Raw genomic sequence first — 18,147 nt, 5'->3', positions numbered from 1 at the left:
ATGTATTAATATATATATATTTTATTTTCCTATGAATCGCCACCTTAACGTGGTGGAGGAGTTTGAGTGGCTCAGTGATCCTGGGAGCTATGTTGTCCGGGGCGTCAGCCCCTGGTAGGGTCTCCCAAGGCAAACAGGTCTCGGGGGAGAGCCCAGACTAGGAGCGGTTCAATAAACCCTGATGAATAGCAGCCCACGGATTGTAGCCACCTTGCCCGGACAAGGGAAACCGGGGCACCCTCCCGGAGCCAGACCCAGGAGGGGAGCTCGTCGGCGAGCGTCTGGTGGCCGGGCTTTCGCCCATGGGGCCCGGTCGGGCTCAGCCCGAAAGAACAACATGGAGCAGCTGTCACCCTGTGGACCCACCACCCGCAGGGTGAATTATCGGGGTCGGGTGCTATGTAGACCGGGCGGCGGGCCAGGCGGGAGACCTGGGCGGGCCGATCGCCGGCAGCATAGACTAGCTCTAGGGACGTGGAACGTCACCTCACTAGCGGGGAAAGAGCCGGAGCTGGTGCAGGAGGTGGAGCGGTACCAGCTAGATATAGTTGGGCTCACCTCCACGCACAGCATGGGCTCTGGAACCAAGCTCCTGGAGAAGGGTTGGACTTTGTCCTTTTCTGGAGTTGCCCAGGGTGAGAGGCGCCGGGCGGGAGTGGGGATACTCACGAGCCCCCGGCTGAGCGCCGCTGTGTTGGAGTTTTCCCCGGGGAACGAGAGGGTCGCCTCCCTGCGCCTACGGGTTGCGGGGAGTAAGGCTCTGACTGTTGTTTGTGCTTATGCACCGAACAGCATTTCGGAGTATCCGGCCTTCTTGGAGTCGGTGGGAGGGGTCCTGGAAAGGGCGCCGCCTGCCGACTCCATAGTTCTCCTGGGAGACTTCAACGCTCACGTGGGCAATGACAGAGAAACCTGGCGGGGCGTGATTGGGAGGAACGGCTTGCCCGATCTGAACCCGAATGGTGTTTTGTTGTTGGACTTCTGTGCTAGCCACAGTTTGTCCATAACGAACACCATGTTCGAACATAAGGTGGCTCATAAGTGTACCTGGTACCAGAACACCTTAGGCCGGAGATCAATGATCGACTTTGTAATCGTATCATCTGATCTGCGGCCGTATGTTTTGGACACTCGGGTGAAGAGAGGAGCAGAGCTGTCAACTGATCACCACCTGGTGGTGAGTTGGATCAGATGGCGGGGGACTCGGCTAGAGAGACCTGGCAAGCCCAAACGTGTAGTGAGGGTGAACTGGGAACGTCTGGCAGAGGATCCTGTCCGGGAGGTCTTCAACTCCCACCTCCGGAAGAACTTCTCACAAATCCCGAGGGAGGCTGGGGACATGGAATCCGAGTGGACCTTGTTCAAAGCCTCTATTGTGGACGCGGCTGCTCGGGGCTGTGGCCGGAAGGTCATCGGTGCCTGTCGTGGCGGCAACCCTAGAACCCGGTGGTGGACACCGGGGGTGAGGGTAGCCGTCAAACTGAAGAAGGAGGCCTTTCGGGCCTGGCTGGCCCAGGGGTCTCCTGAAGCAGCTGACGGGTACCGGCGGGCCAAAAGGGCTGCAGCGACGATGGTCGCGGAGGCTAAAACTCGGGCATGGGAGGAGTTCGGGGAGGCCATGGAGAAGGACTTTCGGTTGGCCTCAAGGAAGTTCTGGCAAACCATCCGACGGCTCAGGAAGGGAAAGCAGGGTCTACCCCAGGCTGTTCTCAGCAGGGGGGGGGAACTGCTGACCCGGACTGGGGACATCGTCGGGCGGTGGAAAGAGCACTTTGAGGAACTCCTAAACCCGGCCAACATGTCCCCCGGAGAGGGGGCAGCGCCGGAAGACTTTGGGGTGGATTCACCCATATCCCTGGCAGAGGTCGCTAAGGTAGTCAAAAAGCTCCTTGGTGGCAAGGCGCCAGGGGTGGATGAGATCCGCCCTGAGATGCTGAAAGCGCTGGACATTGTTGGGCTGTCTTGGTTGACACGCCTTTTCAGTGTCGCATGGGGGTCGGGAACAGTGCCCATGGACTGGCAGACCGGGGTGGTGGTTCCCATCTTCAAGAAGGGGGACCGGAGAGTGTGCTCGAACTATCGTGGTATCACACTGCTCAGCCTCCCGGGAAAAGCTTATGCCAGGGTGCTGGAGAGGAGGCTCCGACCGCTTGTCGAACCTCAGATTCAGGACGAACAGTGCGGATTCCGTCCCGGTCGTGGAACAGTGGACCAGCTCTTTACCCTCGCAAGATTACTGGAGGGGTCCTGGGAGTTTGCCCAACCAGTTTACATGTGCTTTGTAGACCTGGAGAAGGCTTTCGACCGGGTCCCTCGGGGGTTTTTGTGGGGGGTGCTGCGGGAGTATGGGGTGCCGGACCCGTTGGCACGGGCCATCCGGTCTCTGTACGCCTGCAGTAGGAGCTGTGTTCGTCTCCTCAGTAGTAAGTCAGACACGTTCCCGGTGGGTGTTGGCCTCCGCCAGGGCTGCCCTTTATCACCGGTCCTGTTCGTGACCTTCATGGACAGGATATCTAGGCGCAGCCAGGGGGCGGAGAGGATCCGGTTCGGGAGTCTCGGGATCGCCTCTCTGCTGTTTGCGGATGATGTGGTCCTGTTTGCCTCCTCGGACCGTGACCTCCAGCATTCACTGGGGCGTTTTGCAGCCGAGTGCGAAGCGGCAGGGATGAGAGTTAGCACCTCCAAATCTGAGGCCATGGTGCTCTGCCGGAAACCGGCGGATTGCTCCCTCCAGGTGGGGCAAACTGCCTACCCCAAGCGAAGGAGTTCAAGTATCTCGGGGTCTTGTTCACGAGTGAGGGTAAGGTGGAGCGGGAGATCGATAGGCGGATCGGTGCGGCTGCAGCAGTAAAACAGGCGCTGTACCGGTCCGTCTTAGTGAAGAGGGAGCTGAGCCGGAAGGCAAAGCTCTCCATTTACTGGTCGGTCTACGTTCCAACCCTCACCTATGGTCACGAACTCTGGGTCGTGACCGAAAGAACGAGATCTCGGATACAAGCGGCCGAAATGAGCTTCCTCCGTAGGGTGGCCGGGCTCAGCCTTAGAGATAGGGTAAGGAGCTCGGACATCAGGGGGGAGCTTGGAGTCGAGTCGCTGCTCCTTCGTGTCGAAAGGAGTCAGCTGAGGTGGTTCATCTAGTCAGGATGCCTCCTGGACGCCTCCCATTAGAGGTTTTCCGGGCACGTCCAACTGGTAGGAGGCCCCGGGGAAGACCGAGGACACGCTGGAGGGATTATATCTCCCGGCTGGCCTTGGAACGCCTCGGGATCCCCCAGAATGAGCTGGAAAGTGCTGCGGGTGAGAGGGAAGCCTGGGTCGGCCTGCTGAACCTGCTGCCACCGCGACCCGACCCCGGATAAGCGGGTGATAATGGATGGATGGATGGATGGATATTTTATTTTTTTAATTATATATATATATATTTTATTTTTTTAATTATATATATATATATATATATATATATATATATATATATATTATTTTTTTAATTATATATTTATATATATATATTATTTTTTTAATTATATATTTATATATTATTTTTTTAAATTATATATATATATATATATATTTTTTTTTTAATATATATATTTTTTTTAATATATATATTTAAAATACGCAATAGTCATCCTGCTAAAATATAGTGAATGTTATTATAACAATATTCTATGTCCACATCGCATTATAAACATACTTATGATGTGGTTATATCTGCTTACAGCAATGAATAATTAGAGTTTTAAGCACTCATACATGTATAACAACATAACACATTATAAATCATTTTATAATGACTCAAAAGGTCAAGTGTCACTTACTGACTTGTTTTGCAAGGATCGTAGAGTATTATCTTTAAAAAATATATTTTATAATGTGAATATAAGTTAAATGTAAATCTGCAAGAACACACAAAACATCGCAAAATGTATTTTTACTTTACTTAAAGCAAACAATTACCACTTTGAGTAACTTGTAATTGCATTATAATTAATATCAGGAAAATATTTAAAAAAAGTTACACTTATTTATAGTAGTAATAGTGAAGTATTATGATACTTGGCCCTATAATTCATGATAAAATATTTGGTATAAAGCATAATGAATAGATAGAAAAGGGTCATTTCAGTTCTCGGCGTCATAACTCTCATAAGATGCCGTTTGTCGTGCTGCTCGCTTCTTTCACTAAAACATCTCATAACCGCCGGCTGGATTTACCATGAAAAGCTATAAATATGCAGCGTGCACAGCTGTTCTAGCAAAGGGCGAGTTTCTAGTTTCCAAGTAGCAAACGCTGAGTCAACTCGCTGCTTCCAGGGCGGCTTTCGTCTTCACGGTTGAAGGATAATCAAAAGGGGCTTATGTCTTATTTTCAGGGGGATCGAGTGTTTTTATTGTTGTTGTTTTTCTTTCTTCTGGCCACTAAATCCATACGTGACTTTCCAAACATAACAGGCGCGTCTGAGTCGGTGGATTCTTGGCCTCGGAGGTCCAAAAGGGCGCTCGCGTAGTAATCCATCAAAGTATTATTCACAGCTCGGTGCATCTCAAAGCCTTAAGAGGCCTGGGGGGGCTAGCTGACTACCGTGTGTGTGTGTGTGTGTGTGTGTGTGTGTTAGAGGCTGGTGGTCATGCAAAAGTCATGTCTCACTGTGGCTCACTGATGCCCGGATACAAATAATCATATTTAGCAATATCGGATGAATTTACGATGAGCTGTCTTCTTTCTACTTAAATACATTTGCACATTTAGGACATTCGGTGACTGTAGTTTTGGTAATTGATACATTTGAATTATCATTATGGGCCAACAGCGTGTGTGTGTGTGTGTGTGATACATCTCCTGTGTGTGTGTGTGTTTGATACATTTCCTGTGTGTGTGTGCGTGTGTGTGTGATGCATCTCCTGTGTGTGTGTGCGTGTGTGTGTGTGTGATACATCTCCTGTGTGTGTGTGTGATACATCTCCTGTGTGTGTGTGTATGTGTGTGTGTGTGTGTGTGTGTGTGTGATACATCTCCTGTGTGTGTGTGTGTGTGTGTGTGTGTGATACATCTCCTGTGTGTGTGTGTGATACATCTCCTGTGTGTGTGTGTGTGTGTGTGTGTGATACATCTCCTGTGTGTGTGTGTGATACATCTCCTGTGTGTGTGTGTGTGATACATCTCCTGTGTGTGTGTGTGTGTGTGTGTGTGTGATACATCTCCTGTGTGTGTGTGTGTGTGTGATACATCTCCTGTGTGTGTTTCAGGCGGGGCTGGGCAGTACCGCCAGTGAGCCCGATCCCTCAGTGCCGGGCAAAGAAGACATCCCCACCTTCGACGAGTGGAAGAAACAAGTCATGGAGGTGGAGAAGAGTGAGTGAAGAGTTATTAAAGACGGAAATAAAGGGAAACGTCACGTCGGCGGCTCAATAGGGGACTTCACATGCCCCGTTTCAGTCTGCATCGTATTGCTTCTTATTGCATCGTCTCTCTCTCTCTCTCTCTCTCTCCCTCTCTCTCTCCCTCCCTCTCTCCCCTCCACTGACCACCGCCATGTGCGGTGATCAGTGGAGCGTAAGTGTTGCGTAACCTCCCCACTCGACGCTCCATTTTATTTCCTTTCCCTTCTTTTCTCCAGCGTCCGTTAACGCCCCCCCCTCCCTCCCTAACGTGTAGCGCTCCCTCTCTCTCCAGGTCAGTCCCTACACACCTCGACCGGCGGCAGCCCCCACCCGGTGAAGAAGGTCCAGATGAACTTCAAGAACAACTACGCCTCCGTGGAGTGCGGCGCCAAGATCCTCTCGGCCAACAACGGGGCCACGGTGAAGCGCGCCTCCACACACACACACACACACACACACACACACACACACACACACACACACACACACACACCTTTTATCAGAGGGTGTGGGGGGGGGGAAACCTGCCTCAAAATAACGTCAGTGTTTTTCAACCTTCACCGTGTCTAATGGGGAGAACACTTTCTGGAATTGGTCCAGCATTAAGAATGCTGTAATGTAATATATATATATATATATATATATATATATATATATATATATATATATATATATATATATATATATATATAAGTTGAAAAAAACATTAAAGTTAAAACTTAAAGCTTCACCCGGGACAGATGTTTTATAGTCTCGTATAATAGTAATAATAAACAATGATCTCTGAAATGAAAAACGTGTGTTTCCCCTCGCGTGATCAATAAAGTATCCGTCGGTCTATTTATCTCGTTCTCTTTCATTCTTCTGTCTCGTGTTCAGAGCACTTCAGCTATTCTCATGGAGAATATGGACATTTACATGCTAAATCCTTGCAGCAACAAAATCTGGTGAGTGAACACACACTCTCTCTCTCTCTCACACACACACACACACACTCTCCTGGCGCACTGATTGTAGATCTGGAAGTGTCGCCTTTTTCCCCAAAAACGTTCTCTCGTTTTCCTCCGTCCAGGTTTGTGATCGAGCTCTGTGAGCCGATCCAAGTCAAGCAGCTGGACATCGGCAACTTTGAGCTCTTCTCATCGACGCCTAAAGACTTCTTGGTTTCCATCAGTGACCGGTAAACACACTGTGTGTGTGTGTGTGTGTGTGTGTGTGTGTGTGTGTGTGTGTGTGTGTGTGTGTGTGTGTGTGTGTGTGTGTGTGTGTGTGTCTGTGTGTGTGTGTGTGTGTGTGTGTGTGTGTGTGTGTGTGTGTGTGTGTGTGTGTGTGTGTGTGTGTGTGTGTGTGTGTGTGTGTGTGTGTGTGTGTGTGTGTGTGTGTGTGTGTGTGTGTGTGTGTGTGTGTGTGTGTGTGTGTGTGTGTGTGTGTGTGTGTGTGTGTGTGTGTGTGTGTGTGTGTGTGTGTGTGTGTGTGTGTGTGTGTGTGTGTGTGTGTCTGAGCCGAGGCACCCAGTCACATTATTTCTCCTGCATTTAATTAACAATTGAGTTAATTTAATTCATTTATTTATTTTTGCTTGCATGTAAAATGACCTGGTTTAATTCACTGTATACGCTTTTATTTTATTTTTTACATTTTCATTTCCTTTTTATTATTTAAATTATTACATGTAATGTGCTATTTTATTTTATTTGTTATTGTATATTTGTAAACGTGTTTGCTGCTGCTTCAACAGGAATAAAGTAATATCTAATCTACCTAATGAAGAACAGTAGAAAAAAAATAAATAACAGCAGGTCAAATTTAATTTGTAAACGCCCAACATCATAAATCACAAATCTGTCTGAAGGGACTTTAAAAGTCTGTCCTTTGGCCCTCGACTCGGATAAGGAAAAGTTATTGTGTAAAGAAACACGTTTTTAAAGGGAAAACTCTTTCCCTTTGTGTCTGATGGTAAACGTAGTCCACTGACGCATTCCTCTCTTCCGTCTGCAGGTACCCCACCAACAAGTGGGTCAAGCTCGGTACTTTTCACGCCCGGGACGAGCGGATCGTCCAGAGCTACCCGCTGGATGAGCAGCTTTACGCTATATACGTGAAGGTACCGCTTGTTCCTCCTGCTTCACAATGAGTGCATTCACCCTCACACAGACACGGGCTTCATGCTCGTGGGTTGAAGCTGTATTTTAAAGCTCTGGGGGGGGCATCAGCCTGTAGCCTCCTCCCTCGACTGGATGAGGAACATGGGACTCTGTGTGAATGACTGTGAGGGCGTGTGTCCGTGGCAGTTTCACAATTTTTTTTTTTTTTAAATTTGAGATTTGGGTGTATGATTTAAAATGCTGCCCGACAGTCTGGAAATTAAATCGTAGGCTGTAAAAAGGATTGTTAAAGGATTACAGTTGTTTGTCTTCAGCTCAAGTCACTCGCATTAACATACGGAGGCCCTCGAGGGCCAAGTGGGAAGACGCGATTCTGATGAGGAATTATTTTCAAAGCTGTAAAAATAGTTTTCTTTGCTGCGTTTATGACTTTAAAACAGAAAAATTCTTACCATTATTATTTTAAGTTGCGTTTTTAATTTCTCCACGCGCTCCGAAACGCGAGGTACACGTTTTTTTTGGTGTGTTTTGCAGGTTTACCGTGAATTTAAAACGTTACCTGGAAGCAAACGTGGAGGCACGTGTGGCGCTCTTCAGACTCGTGTGGCCGAAACGAGTATTACAATAACAAATGCAAAAAAAAAAAAAAATATATATATATTTTTTTCAACTGCCACAACTATTTTTTTTTTTCACCTGTTAAGTCATAAACGCAGAAGATAAACCAATTTTAGGTCGGACTTAGAAAATGAATCCTCAGATCACCCAGTAAACCTCTCACACCTCCCTCAGTGTTGCTCGTTAAACAGCTGATCAGCTGATTACCCTTTTTATTGTATTTTTTTTTTATGGGGTGTGATGTGCGGTTGCTTCCTGTGCTCCGTTGTGAAATAATTGTGTTTTTTTTTTCTTTTCTTTAAATTTGTTATTACATAAACTGAGTTTTTTTTTGGTCAAATATAACCAAAAATGCTTGATGTGCTTTGTAGCTTGAATCAGTCTTTTGTTGATTTTTCTTTCTCTCTCTCTCCTTCTGTCCTCCTTCTGTCTTCCTCTGGCATCAGATGTTCATCAAGTACATAAAGGTTAGCACTCTTCTCATGTGAAATAACTTATAATAAACAAGTAGAACATGCACATAAAACACATTGTCAACGTATTTGGTGGCTTATGGGTTCATAGAGTGTGGCACTCTTTTTAATACACGTGGTTTTGGCATCGATACCGCTGTGGATGATTTTTTTTTAAATTTAATTTATCACTTTTTATCCGTTTTTTTTTCCCCCCGACAGGTTGAACTCCTCTCCCACTTTGGATCAGAGCACTTCTGTCCACTCAGTCTCATCAGGTAAGAGTAAATGTCTCTCTATCTCTCTCTCTCTCTCTCTCTCTTATTTCTTGACCGCTTTATTGTAGCTTTGCCTCTCATAGTGAGAACGAAGCTTTAGTTTCAGGTCATGCACTAATTAAGAAATAATTCTGAGTATTATATTCCATCTGTGCTCATGAAACCCCTCTAAATCCTCCACCCTGGTTCCCTAAAGTCATACAAAGTTAAATCGTACACATTTCCAGCCCTCGCGGTGAAAGGTTCCCCCTGCAGCTCCACCTGAGAGGAACCGTGAAGGTTACGGTCCCGTTCTTGTTCAGGAAGTAGAAACACTGGTGTGAGAACAGGAAATGTAATGCATCTCTCAGTTCACACTGAATCGTGGCATAATTCCAGGAACTATGATGTATTTTTCTCTATTCGATTAGTCAGGTGATCACGAGTTATTCTTTTATTTATTTATTTTCTCAAATCTGATCTGAAGAGGGCACAATTTTAAAAAATAAATAATTCGGCCCCCTCTTCTGCGTCGTCATGAAAAGCCCTTAACCTGTGTGTGTGTGTCCTTCTTGTAGGGTGTTTGGTACCAGCATGGTGGAGGAGTATGAGGAGATAGCCGATTCCCAGTACCCTTCGGAGAGACTGGAGTACCTGGATGAAGACTATGGTATGATGATGGTGACCTGTTCAGTCTTGAAGGACATCGTGTCCGTCTTCTTTGTCGAGAACGGTTGCAAATTCACAATGTTGGTCACAAATGGATGAATGACAAAAATTAAAAGAATTAATAAATATATATATATTTATGTGTATTTTAAATATGTTTTTTTTTATAATAAAAAAAATAATATATACAGGTGTGTGTGTATATATATATATGTATGTGTATGTATGTATGTATGTATGTATATATATATATATATATATATATATATATATATATATATATATATATATATATATATATATATATACACAAATATATTAAAATATATAAAGAAAAATATAAATAAATATATATATATATATATATTTATTTATATTTGGTCATAATTTGCAGAGCGTGTATTGTTAAAAAAAAAAAAAAAAAAAAAAAAATATATATATATATATATATATATATATATATATATATATATTTTTTTTTTAACAATACACGCTCTGCAAATTACTACCAAGGACTCTGAGAAAAGAGTAAAGTTCCCTTCTTGCTCTCCAACTTACTCACCAAGTAACTCGTTCTGAAGTTAACTATTAACGACCAGCTGGCTGTTTCTCTCCCAAAGAGTTCTCTTAATCGACTTCTTTCGCCGGTTTGAAAATAACTCCACAAAAACGATGATTAACTGTTAACGTTATTTATTTTCCCCGTGTGTATTTTTGTAACCTGCGGCGTGTCCTCTTTCTCCAGATTATCCACCTGGCTACCAACCGTCGGAGGACAAGTCCTCCAAGAACCTGCTTGGCTCAGCGACCAGTACGTACACGCAACGTGCACGTGCTTTTCAAAATAAAACTAACCGACTGACAGATGGAGGCAGCGGTGGAGCTGCGAGATAAAACGACTGTCGCTGTCAATGGAGTCCGGTGACATTGAAGAGGGTTAAAGCGGCGAAAATCCTTAAAATATAGCATGAACTTAAACTTTTATTTTTTTAGGTCCATCTCCACTACTGAAAACACCGACTGTGGAGAAGAGCCTCATTCAACCACACTTTAAAACACCCAAACTCTCCCTTTTTTTAAATTTAAATTGTAATTTATTTTTAAAAACAGCGTGACGCATTCCTCAGGATCTTTTAAAAGGAACATTTTTTTCTCCTAGACCTTTACTCTGAAAGGGCCAAGAATGGAACGCTTCCTCTTTCTGCTGCAGTGTGCAGTTCGGGGACTTCCACCCTCTCAAATGTCAAAAGTAAAATGATCCGTTTTAAATCTCGCACGACGCGTGAAAGACAAACGATGTCCCTCGTGAGTGTTCGTGGTGCACGGTACATACTTGCTATCACACGTATCGGCGTAGACGAGGGTTTGGGTTGCCGAGCTTTGCACTAGACTTTTAATTTTATTTTTTAATTTAAATCTTTTTTAATTAATTTTTTTAACCACACAAACACACTGGTGCCCCTCTGTCTCCCGATATGAAGTGGGAGGACTGGTGCACCGCTACGCACGAACCTTCAGGGCTCAAACCAGTAAACCAATAAAAAAATTTAAAAAAGCAGCAGGCGAACACATGAAGTCTTTCTTTTAGACGGGCCGGCTCGGGGGAGGTGGGTGGGGGGGGGGGGGGGAAGGACCCCAACAAGGTAGAAAGGGGAACTTGAGGAAAGCCTGAAAGGAAAGAGGGGAAAAAACAAACATGTTGGTCCACATGTGTTTACCAGGAACCTCCATGCCCTTCAACATAACTATAGTGTGTGTGTGTGTGTGTGTGTGTGTGTGTGTGTGTGTTCTCTTTCAGATGCCATCTTCAACATGGTAAACAACATTGCTGCTAATGTGCTGGGCGGCAAGTCGGAGCTGGAGGGCGGCGCAGAAGCAGGAGGTAACTCGTATGTTTTTATATGTGCTCATATCTTTTCTTTTTTTATTCCCATCCTGCTTCACACAACTCCCTCTTCTAAATGTTCCATCCCTCTAAAGTCGGAAGCCAAACGTCTGACAGAAATACCCCCCCCCCCCCACTGTGGTCTGGGTTTGTGGGATGCTGCGCTCTCGCGGCGTCGTATGAATACAATATTATATCCCTGGAAAGCTGAAATCGATGCGTTCCTGTACAGCCGCACGCCGAGTGAAGTAAACAAAGTATTTCAAATGTCTCAAAAGCTGCTGTTCTGCAAGCTTTATTTTAAAAAAAAAAGTGTATATTTCAGAGATGCTTGACACACAGTAACCGGATTAATTATAGCTGAAGAGGTGAAAGGCTGTTATTACAGCTGTGCATTTTCTCTTTTTATTAGAAGCATAAAGGCCTGAACATTTGTTTTATTCTCTTTGAGCATTACATTTTGATGTGTTAGAATAGTTGATGTGAAGTCAAACTGGTTCGTTCGTGTTCTCCAGCTCAACTCTCTGAATCCGGCTTTAAAGCTCGTCTGGTTATCAGGTAGTAAACATCGAACCGTAGTTTATTAAAGAACTTTTGGCTGAGGTGGAAAAGTTTCTTAGACTAGAAGAAAATGCAATAAAAGCTGATGGATAAACATAAACATTGAGCTCCCACATGAATTTCTACAATATTGCAGAACAGAGAATATTCCTCTTTTCCTGCTGTCTGTCTGTCTGTCTGTCTGTCTGTGTCTCTCTGTCTCTCTCTCTCTCTCTGTCTCTCTGTCTCTCTGTCTCTCTCTCTCTCTGTCTCTCTCTCTCTCTGTCTGTCTGTCTGTCTCTCTCTGTCTGTCTGTCTGTCTGTGTCTCTCTGTCTCTCTGTCTCTCTCGCTCTCTCTGTCTCTCTCTCTCTCTCTGTCTGTCTGTCTCTCTCTGTCTCTGTCTCTGTCTGTGTCTCTCTCTCTCTGTCTGTGTCTCTCTCTCTCTGTCTGTGTCTCTCTCTCTCTGTCTGTGTCTCTGTCTGTCTCTGTCTCTGTCTCTCTCTCTGTCTCTCTCTCTCTCTCTCTCTCTCTCTCTCTCTCTCTCTGTCTCTCTACCCACCGTCGTGCCCGTCTTCTCCCCACACACATTGTTTAAATTAACTGCCTCTAAAACTGGGTCACTTTATTTCTCCCTCTCTGAGAGCCAGATGTTTATTTGGTTGCATTTCAGCAGAACTTTGGATTTCTGTGTTCGACTGACTGGCAGATGAATTTGGTGGGGGGGGAGGGGGGGAGAGGGGCTATGACGCCAGGCTTGCTGCTTCCCCACAGAGAGCTGAATTGGGAGCCCACAAAGTTTTGATTTGTTGTCGAAGGGTGAAACTCTTCTGCAGACTAGGCAGGGAAGTTTAGTCCAGTTCAGACTGGACTGGACCGGTTCACAGTATTTATTACTTTTCCCAAACATGGGCTGGCCAGCCAGACCGAGGAGCAAAATGTGTCCCTGCCCTCCAACAGCCACATTGGATTAGGAGGGGGGGGGGGGCTCTGTGCACAGTGACAGTGTTATTAATGTGTTGTTAAAATCCTGCTCTGAGTTTAATTACTGTGTGTGTTGTCTTCTAAATACTAGGTAATACAACTGCAGAGGGGGATGAGAAGGAGAGCACAGACGATACGGCTGAAACGCCGCCGGACTCCGCAGCGTAAGACCAATCAAAGATTAAAAACTTTATGTTTGTAAAGTGGTTTCTATAACTAACTAAGTTGGGATTGTTTTACACGACTTCTTCTCAAAGTCTCAGTTTTTTTTAAAACGCTTCTGAATTCATTTCTGTGTCTTTCCTCCAGACTGGAGGCCGCGGAGCCAGAACTTCCCGCGACCCACGAGGAGGAGGTGGCGGTCTCCGGTGACTCTGCCACACCTCCCCCCTCGTCCCCCGACTCCCTGGAGGACCGAAAGATCGTCACGCTGGTGGAGGAGGAGGACGAAGAGCCCCGGCAGTCCACCGTCACCCTGATGGAGGAGGAGGCTGAGGAGGAGGAGGAGGAGGAGGAGGAGAAGAAGAGGAGGGAGGAGTCGACGCGGCGGGAGGCGGACAGGAACCAGTGGGAGAGCCAGATTTACTGTCCTTTCTCCTCCTTCTCCCTGTCCTTCTCCTGCATGGCCACCCTGCCCGAGCTGCTCCACCGCTGGTGCTCCGCCAGGCTGGCCAAGGAGCGCCTCCGGCGGAGGCAAGGGAGCACTCGGACACAGACGCACCCCGATGACGCCGCCGCCGCCGCCGCCCCTTCCCTCGCGTTCACGACGATGGCGCCGCCGCCGCCGATCCCGGACCCTGTTCCCGCACCTCTCAAGGAGGCGCTCCCCGTCGCGGAAAAGGCTCTGGAGCCAGAGGCGCCGGTTCAGGGCGAGGGGAAAACCTCGGGCGAGGCGCACGCCGCGCGTCCGAACGCTCCCCCGCCCGCCGACGCGCACTCGCCAGAGCTCAACATCGTGCTGGAGCCGAGCAGGACGGCCACACTCCCCCCTCACAGTTTCTCAGACACCCACAGCTCCCTGGCGTCGCCCACTCCCACCCACGAGGAGAAGCCGCTCCCTCCCGTTAAAGACGCGGCCGTCGACCCCGCCCCCACCCCCACCTCGGCCGTCGCCGTCCCGGAGACGCAGCAGGCCGGCGGCGCCTCGCCGGCTCCTCCCGGCGGCTCTCACACGCTCGCTGTGGCCTCTGAGACGGCCTCTCCCGGTGTCGTGGTGCCCCCCGTCAAGGAGCAGCCCCCCGTTCAGTCTCTCCCCACTGCATCGAGGCCCGAGGACCTCATCCCCCCTCCCACTGAACTGCCCGCCGCTCTCCCGCCGACCGACGCTCACGCAGACGCGGCGAGGTCGGGCGCAGACGGCGGGGACTCGCAGAGACACGGCGTCCAGGCCTCTCAGGAGCAGGGGGACTCCCTCGCCCCCGCCGGAGAGCCCCACCGGGTGGAGGACGCGGCGGACGAGGACCTGTTGGGCACCAACGGCAACGTCCACCGGATCGCCACAGACTTCTACGCGGAGCTGCAGAACGGAGGGGATTACAGCGGCGGGGCGATGGCCGGGAACGGGGCGTCGCTGAACGGGGGCGCGGTGCACGGATCCAGCCAGAGGGAGAGCGTCTTCATGAGGCTGAACAACAGGATCAAAGCCCTGGAGATGAACATGAGTCTGTCTGGCAGATACCTGGAGGAGCTCAGCCAGAGGTAAACCACCGGAGCCTCCTCGAAGTATCTCGTAATGACGAAAGAGCGCTTCTTTCTTACACGGTTGTCTTCGTTTCTTTCTTCATTTTCCGTCGCTCAGGTACCGTAAACAGATGGAGGAGATGCAGCGAGCGTTCAACCAGACCATCATCAAACTGCAGAACACCTCCCGCATCGCCGAGGAGCAGGTCAGTGGAACACGAAGGCCGAGACGGAGGGGGAGAGGGAGAGGGAGAGAGAGAGAGATTCCTCGTTGTCTGAGTAACTTGTGTTCCTCAGGACCAGAAGCAGACCGAGGCCATCCAGGTCCTGCAGAGCCAGGTGGAGAACGTCAAGAGGCTGATGCTCAATCTCACCGACACGGTCGGTCAGCTGCAGAGAGAGGTACCAAATATGTCACTCGTATATTTAATATTTACAGGATAATTTCTTTACAATGCTTTTGATACTTGTGTCAATTCTAAAGGCAATAAAGTAGGTCATGAATATGAGATATATACGAGATAATTGCTAATCCCTCCTGGGCAAGTTGGAGGTTGTAACCGTCAATGAGTCGTAAACCAGTTACACTGGCAGTCTTTTTGATGCTTCACCGTTTACTTTGTTTGTGCCCCCTCTGGCGTGTCAGGAGATTGATCCAAAGAGCCGCGCGTGGAGTTTAAACAACGCCGCCGTGCACGACCCGGAGGCGCTCGCATTTCACCATGTTTTCCCCGCTTAACTCCGCCTCCTCCTGCAGGTATCCGACCGTCAGAGCTACCTGGTGGTCTCCCTGGTCCTGTGTCTGTCTCTGGGCCTCCTGCTGTGTCTGCAGTGCTGCCGCGGCTCCTCGTGCCCCGCCCCCAAAACCATCGCTGCTCCCCTCCCCAAGAGCAACCACTACCCCAGCCCCAAGAGGTTTGACACACACCACTTGGCTCTAGTGATTCATAATGTTATTGTTCCCCCTACACCCAGCTTTTGAATGGAACACGTTGCGCAACTTTGCCGTTTGCTTGTTTAAGGCAGTCATTCCTGTCCTGCCGCTAACTGTACGACGCTAGTGGCGACGTAGACGACTCTAATTGTCGTTTCCCCCCCTCCCCCCACCAGATGCTTCTCTTCCTACGACGATATGAGCCTAAAGCGCAGGGTGACCTGTCCGCTGGTTCGCTCCAAGTCGTTCCACTTGTCCTCGACGGAAGGTAAGAGGTCAACACTTTACAGTCGAGTCTCCTCCAACCCTCTCTGTCTAGTGCGTTCCTCCCGTTTTCTTCGCGGAAAATGATCTCTGTGGCCCACGAACGTTTGTGACGCTCGCAAGTAATTTTGTTGTTGTCGGTTCAACGGGATAAAACGAACGCCACCTTTTTCGTGAATTTTTTTGAAGCGGAAGTAAAACAAGTAAAAAAAGCCGACAACGAGGCCGTAAAACAAACGACTTTCACGTCTCCGCCACTAAAACCCAAAAGGAGGACGAAGGTTCCAGCGGCGTCTCGTTTAGACTCCACCAGAGGTTTTATATCTCATGACAAAGTGCTGAATTCCTTATTTCAGGCCTCTAACCAGTCGACAAAGCCATCGGCGTCTTAAAACCGGGGGAACCAGACGGGCAGAAATGCTGACTCGTCCTTTTAGGACTCATCCCTGCAGAAAGGGCTCTGTTTTTTTTTAATGCCCGTTGCGTCGGGCCGCTGCAGCTCGTCCCCTCACATCCGATCCTAAACCTCCTCCATTCTCGCCAGCTCTCATTCTGCCGTTTGCTCTCTCACGCGCTCCTGCTGTTGCCAACAGGGAGAGGCTGGTGCAGGCAGTAAAAGAAAAGAGTCTTTGACTCTCGAAACCTAAAACTCCCCCTGCTGTTCATTACCCCTCAGCTGTGTGTGTGAGAGAGAGAGAGAGTGTGTGTGTGTGTGTGTGTTTGCCCTTGAGGCTGAGAGGCTGTCATTGCCAGCTTGTGGCCACATGCTGGCTCAAGGAGTGTATTAATAGAGCATGGTGCTTCGCTGGCTCATGGTAGACATTTGCAAGTAGTAATCAATAATAAAATAATGCTTTTTTTTAGCTAAACTCTAGTTGTTTTAGTCACATTACTTGTGTAAAGCAATGATTTGTAACGTGGATTTTTCTTTGTGTGCCATTGCATCTTCTTAATAAAACTACTTGCAAGGTCACTTCATGCTTTGTTACATGTGTGTATTCCTGTTGTGCCATTCCATCATTAACCTGGCCCCTCTCTCCCCTCCCCAGTAGGTCCCGATGACTTGTACATTGTAGAACCTCTAAGGTTTTCTCCAGAGAAAAAGGTACAGTGTCTGTTCCCACCGCTGCTGTTGGCCGTGTCGGCCGCCTCACTCTTTTTTTTTTTTTTTTTTTTTAAGTGCTCTGTGTGGTTTCTTTTTTTTGTTGCTTTTCTTTTCTTTGTTGTTTTCTACCGTCAGTCAGTCTGTGCTAAGTGTGCGAGAGCAGTGAGCGGCTCCTTCGTCCGTCACTGGTTCTCTGTGGAGTAGCCCAGATAAGGGGGCGGAGTCAGCCCTGGTAACCACTTCTCTGCGGACTCTGCGGTTCCACTTTGTTTTATATTTATTATTTTAAACTTTCTTTATTGCAAGTCCTTCGTAAAATTTGAAAACAAGGCACAACGCCCTCCTCAGTGAGGTGAATTTAAACTTGGTTTATTGTGGACTCCGTTCACATAAGTAAAACTACTTTTTATTCCCACACTTTTTCCCCCGAATTTTCCCCGTCATGGAAAGTGAAATCAACGTCCTCCTGTTTTCCTTTAACTGAGAATAAACGACTTGTCTATATTTTAAGGACTCAAATAGCATTTGTGTTTAAGTGCAGGTTTAAGGGACATTACACCTTAAATCAGAATAATATAAGTTCATGTCAATATGAGTCTCTGGTGACTGTTGTAGTTCTTGGTATCTTTATTTTAGTTGTATCTACAGAGGAGAACAGATTGTCCGTCATCACTGGAGATCTAAAAAAAAAAGTGTTGGGAACCCTCTGACCAGTTTCCTCCAACTCCCAGAATGCCTCATTCCCCCCCCCCCCCCCGCCCCCCCGCCCCGATGAGACCTGCTCCGCCTTCTTTTGATCCATTCATGTGACCGCAGCGTCGCGCACAAAAGTGGTTAATGCGGCGTCGCATTATTTAGATGCAGCTTTTTTGCTCCGTTTTATTATTTATTTTTGTTCATCCTTCGCTGTCTCTTTTTGTTGTTTGTTTGTTTGTTTTTTTTCTCACAGAAAAAGCGCTACAAGTCAAAGTCGTTGGACAAAGTTGAGGTTCTGAAGCCGGCCGATCCCTCGGCGCCGCTCTCCAACGGGGTCCTGAACTGCAACGGCTTCCAGCCGTGCCTCCCGGCGCCGCCTCCCCCTCCCCGCCTGCCTCCCCCTCCCCGCCTGCCTCCACCTCCACCTCCGCCCCCTCCTTCTCTCCCGCCGCCTCCCCCCTCCTCTTTCCACCTCCTCCTCCTCCTCCTCTACTTCCTCCCTCCGCAGCGGAGGAGGAGGAAGTGGTGGCGTCACCGCCCACCTGCACCTCCAAGGAGTTCCCCTCCTCGGAGACCAG

General features: G+C 48.0%; 1 protein-coding gene across 3 annotated transcripts in view; it reads left to right on the top strand.

Moving 5' to 3' along the window:
- Window positions 1-18,147, top strand: part of suco (SUN domain containing ossification factor) — a 36,115-nt gene that overhangs the window by 16,303 nt on the left and 1,665 nt on the right. The window contains exons 7-25 of one of the 3 annotated variants that reach the window (XM_034530257.1): window positions 5,248-5,353; window positions 5,675-5,802; window positions 6,262-6,329; window positions 6,455-6,562; window positions 7,381-7,486; window positions 8,552-8,572; window positions 8,780-8,835; window positions 9,393-9,484; window positions 10,229-10,294; window positions 11,282-11,365; window positions 12,982-13,054; window positions 13,200-14,588; window positions 14,689-14,776; window positions 14,868-14,972; window positions 15,328-15,485; window positions 15,681-15,772; window positions 16,818-16,873; window positions 17,823-18,037; window positions 18,088-18,147. The exon at window positions 18,088-18,147 is cut by the window's right edge and continues 1,665 nt beyond it. In XM_034530257.1, coding sequence (XP_034386148.1) covers window positions 5,248-5,353; window positions 5,675-5,802; window positions 6,262-6,329; window positions 6,455-6,562; window positions 7,381-7,486; window positions 8,552-8,572; window positions 8,780-8,835; window positions 9,393-9,484; window positions 10,229-10,294; window positions 11,282-11,365; window positions 12,982-13,054; window positions 13,200-14,588; window positions 14,689-14,776; window positions 14,868-14,972; window positions 15,328-15,485; window positions 15,681-15,772; window positions 16,818-16,873; window positions 17,823-18,037; window positions 18,088-18,147 — 3,071 coding nt within the window. Of the gene's footprint in view, window positions 1-5,247; window positions 5,354-5,674; window positions 5,803-6,261; window positions 6,330-6,454; window positions 6,563-7,380; window positions 7,487-8,551; window positions 8,573-8,779; window positions 8,836-9,392; window positions 9,485-10,228; window positions 10,295-11,281; window positions 11,366-12,981; window positions 13,055-13,199; window positions 14,589-14,688; window positions 14,777-14,867; window positions 14,973-15,327; window positions 15,486-15,680; window positions 15,773-16,817; window positions 16,874-17,822 lie in introns of all 3 variants that reach the window. The other 2 variants (XM_034530255.1, XM_034530254.1) reach the window with 2 other exon arrangements.

The sequence above is a fragment of the Cyclopterus lumpus genome, chromosome 4, assembly GCF_009769545.1.
Source record: "Cyclopterus lumpus isolate fCycLum1 chromosome 4, fCycLum1.pri, whole genome shotgun sequence".
NCBI lineage: Eukaryota > Metazoa > Chordata > Actinopteri > Perciformes > Cyclopteridae > Cyclopterus > Cyclopterus lumpus.
The sequence above is the reverse complement of the archived record's forward strand: the minus strand, read 5'-3'. Positions and strand labels throughout refer to the sequence as shown.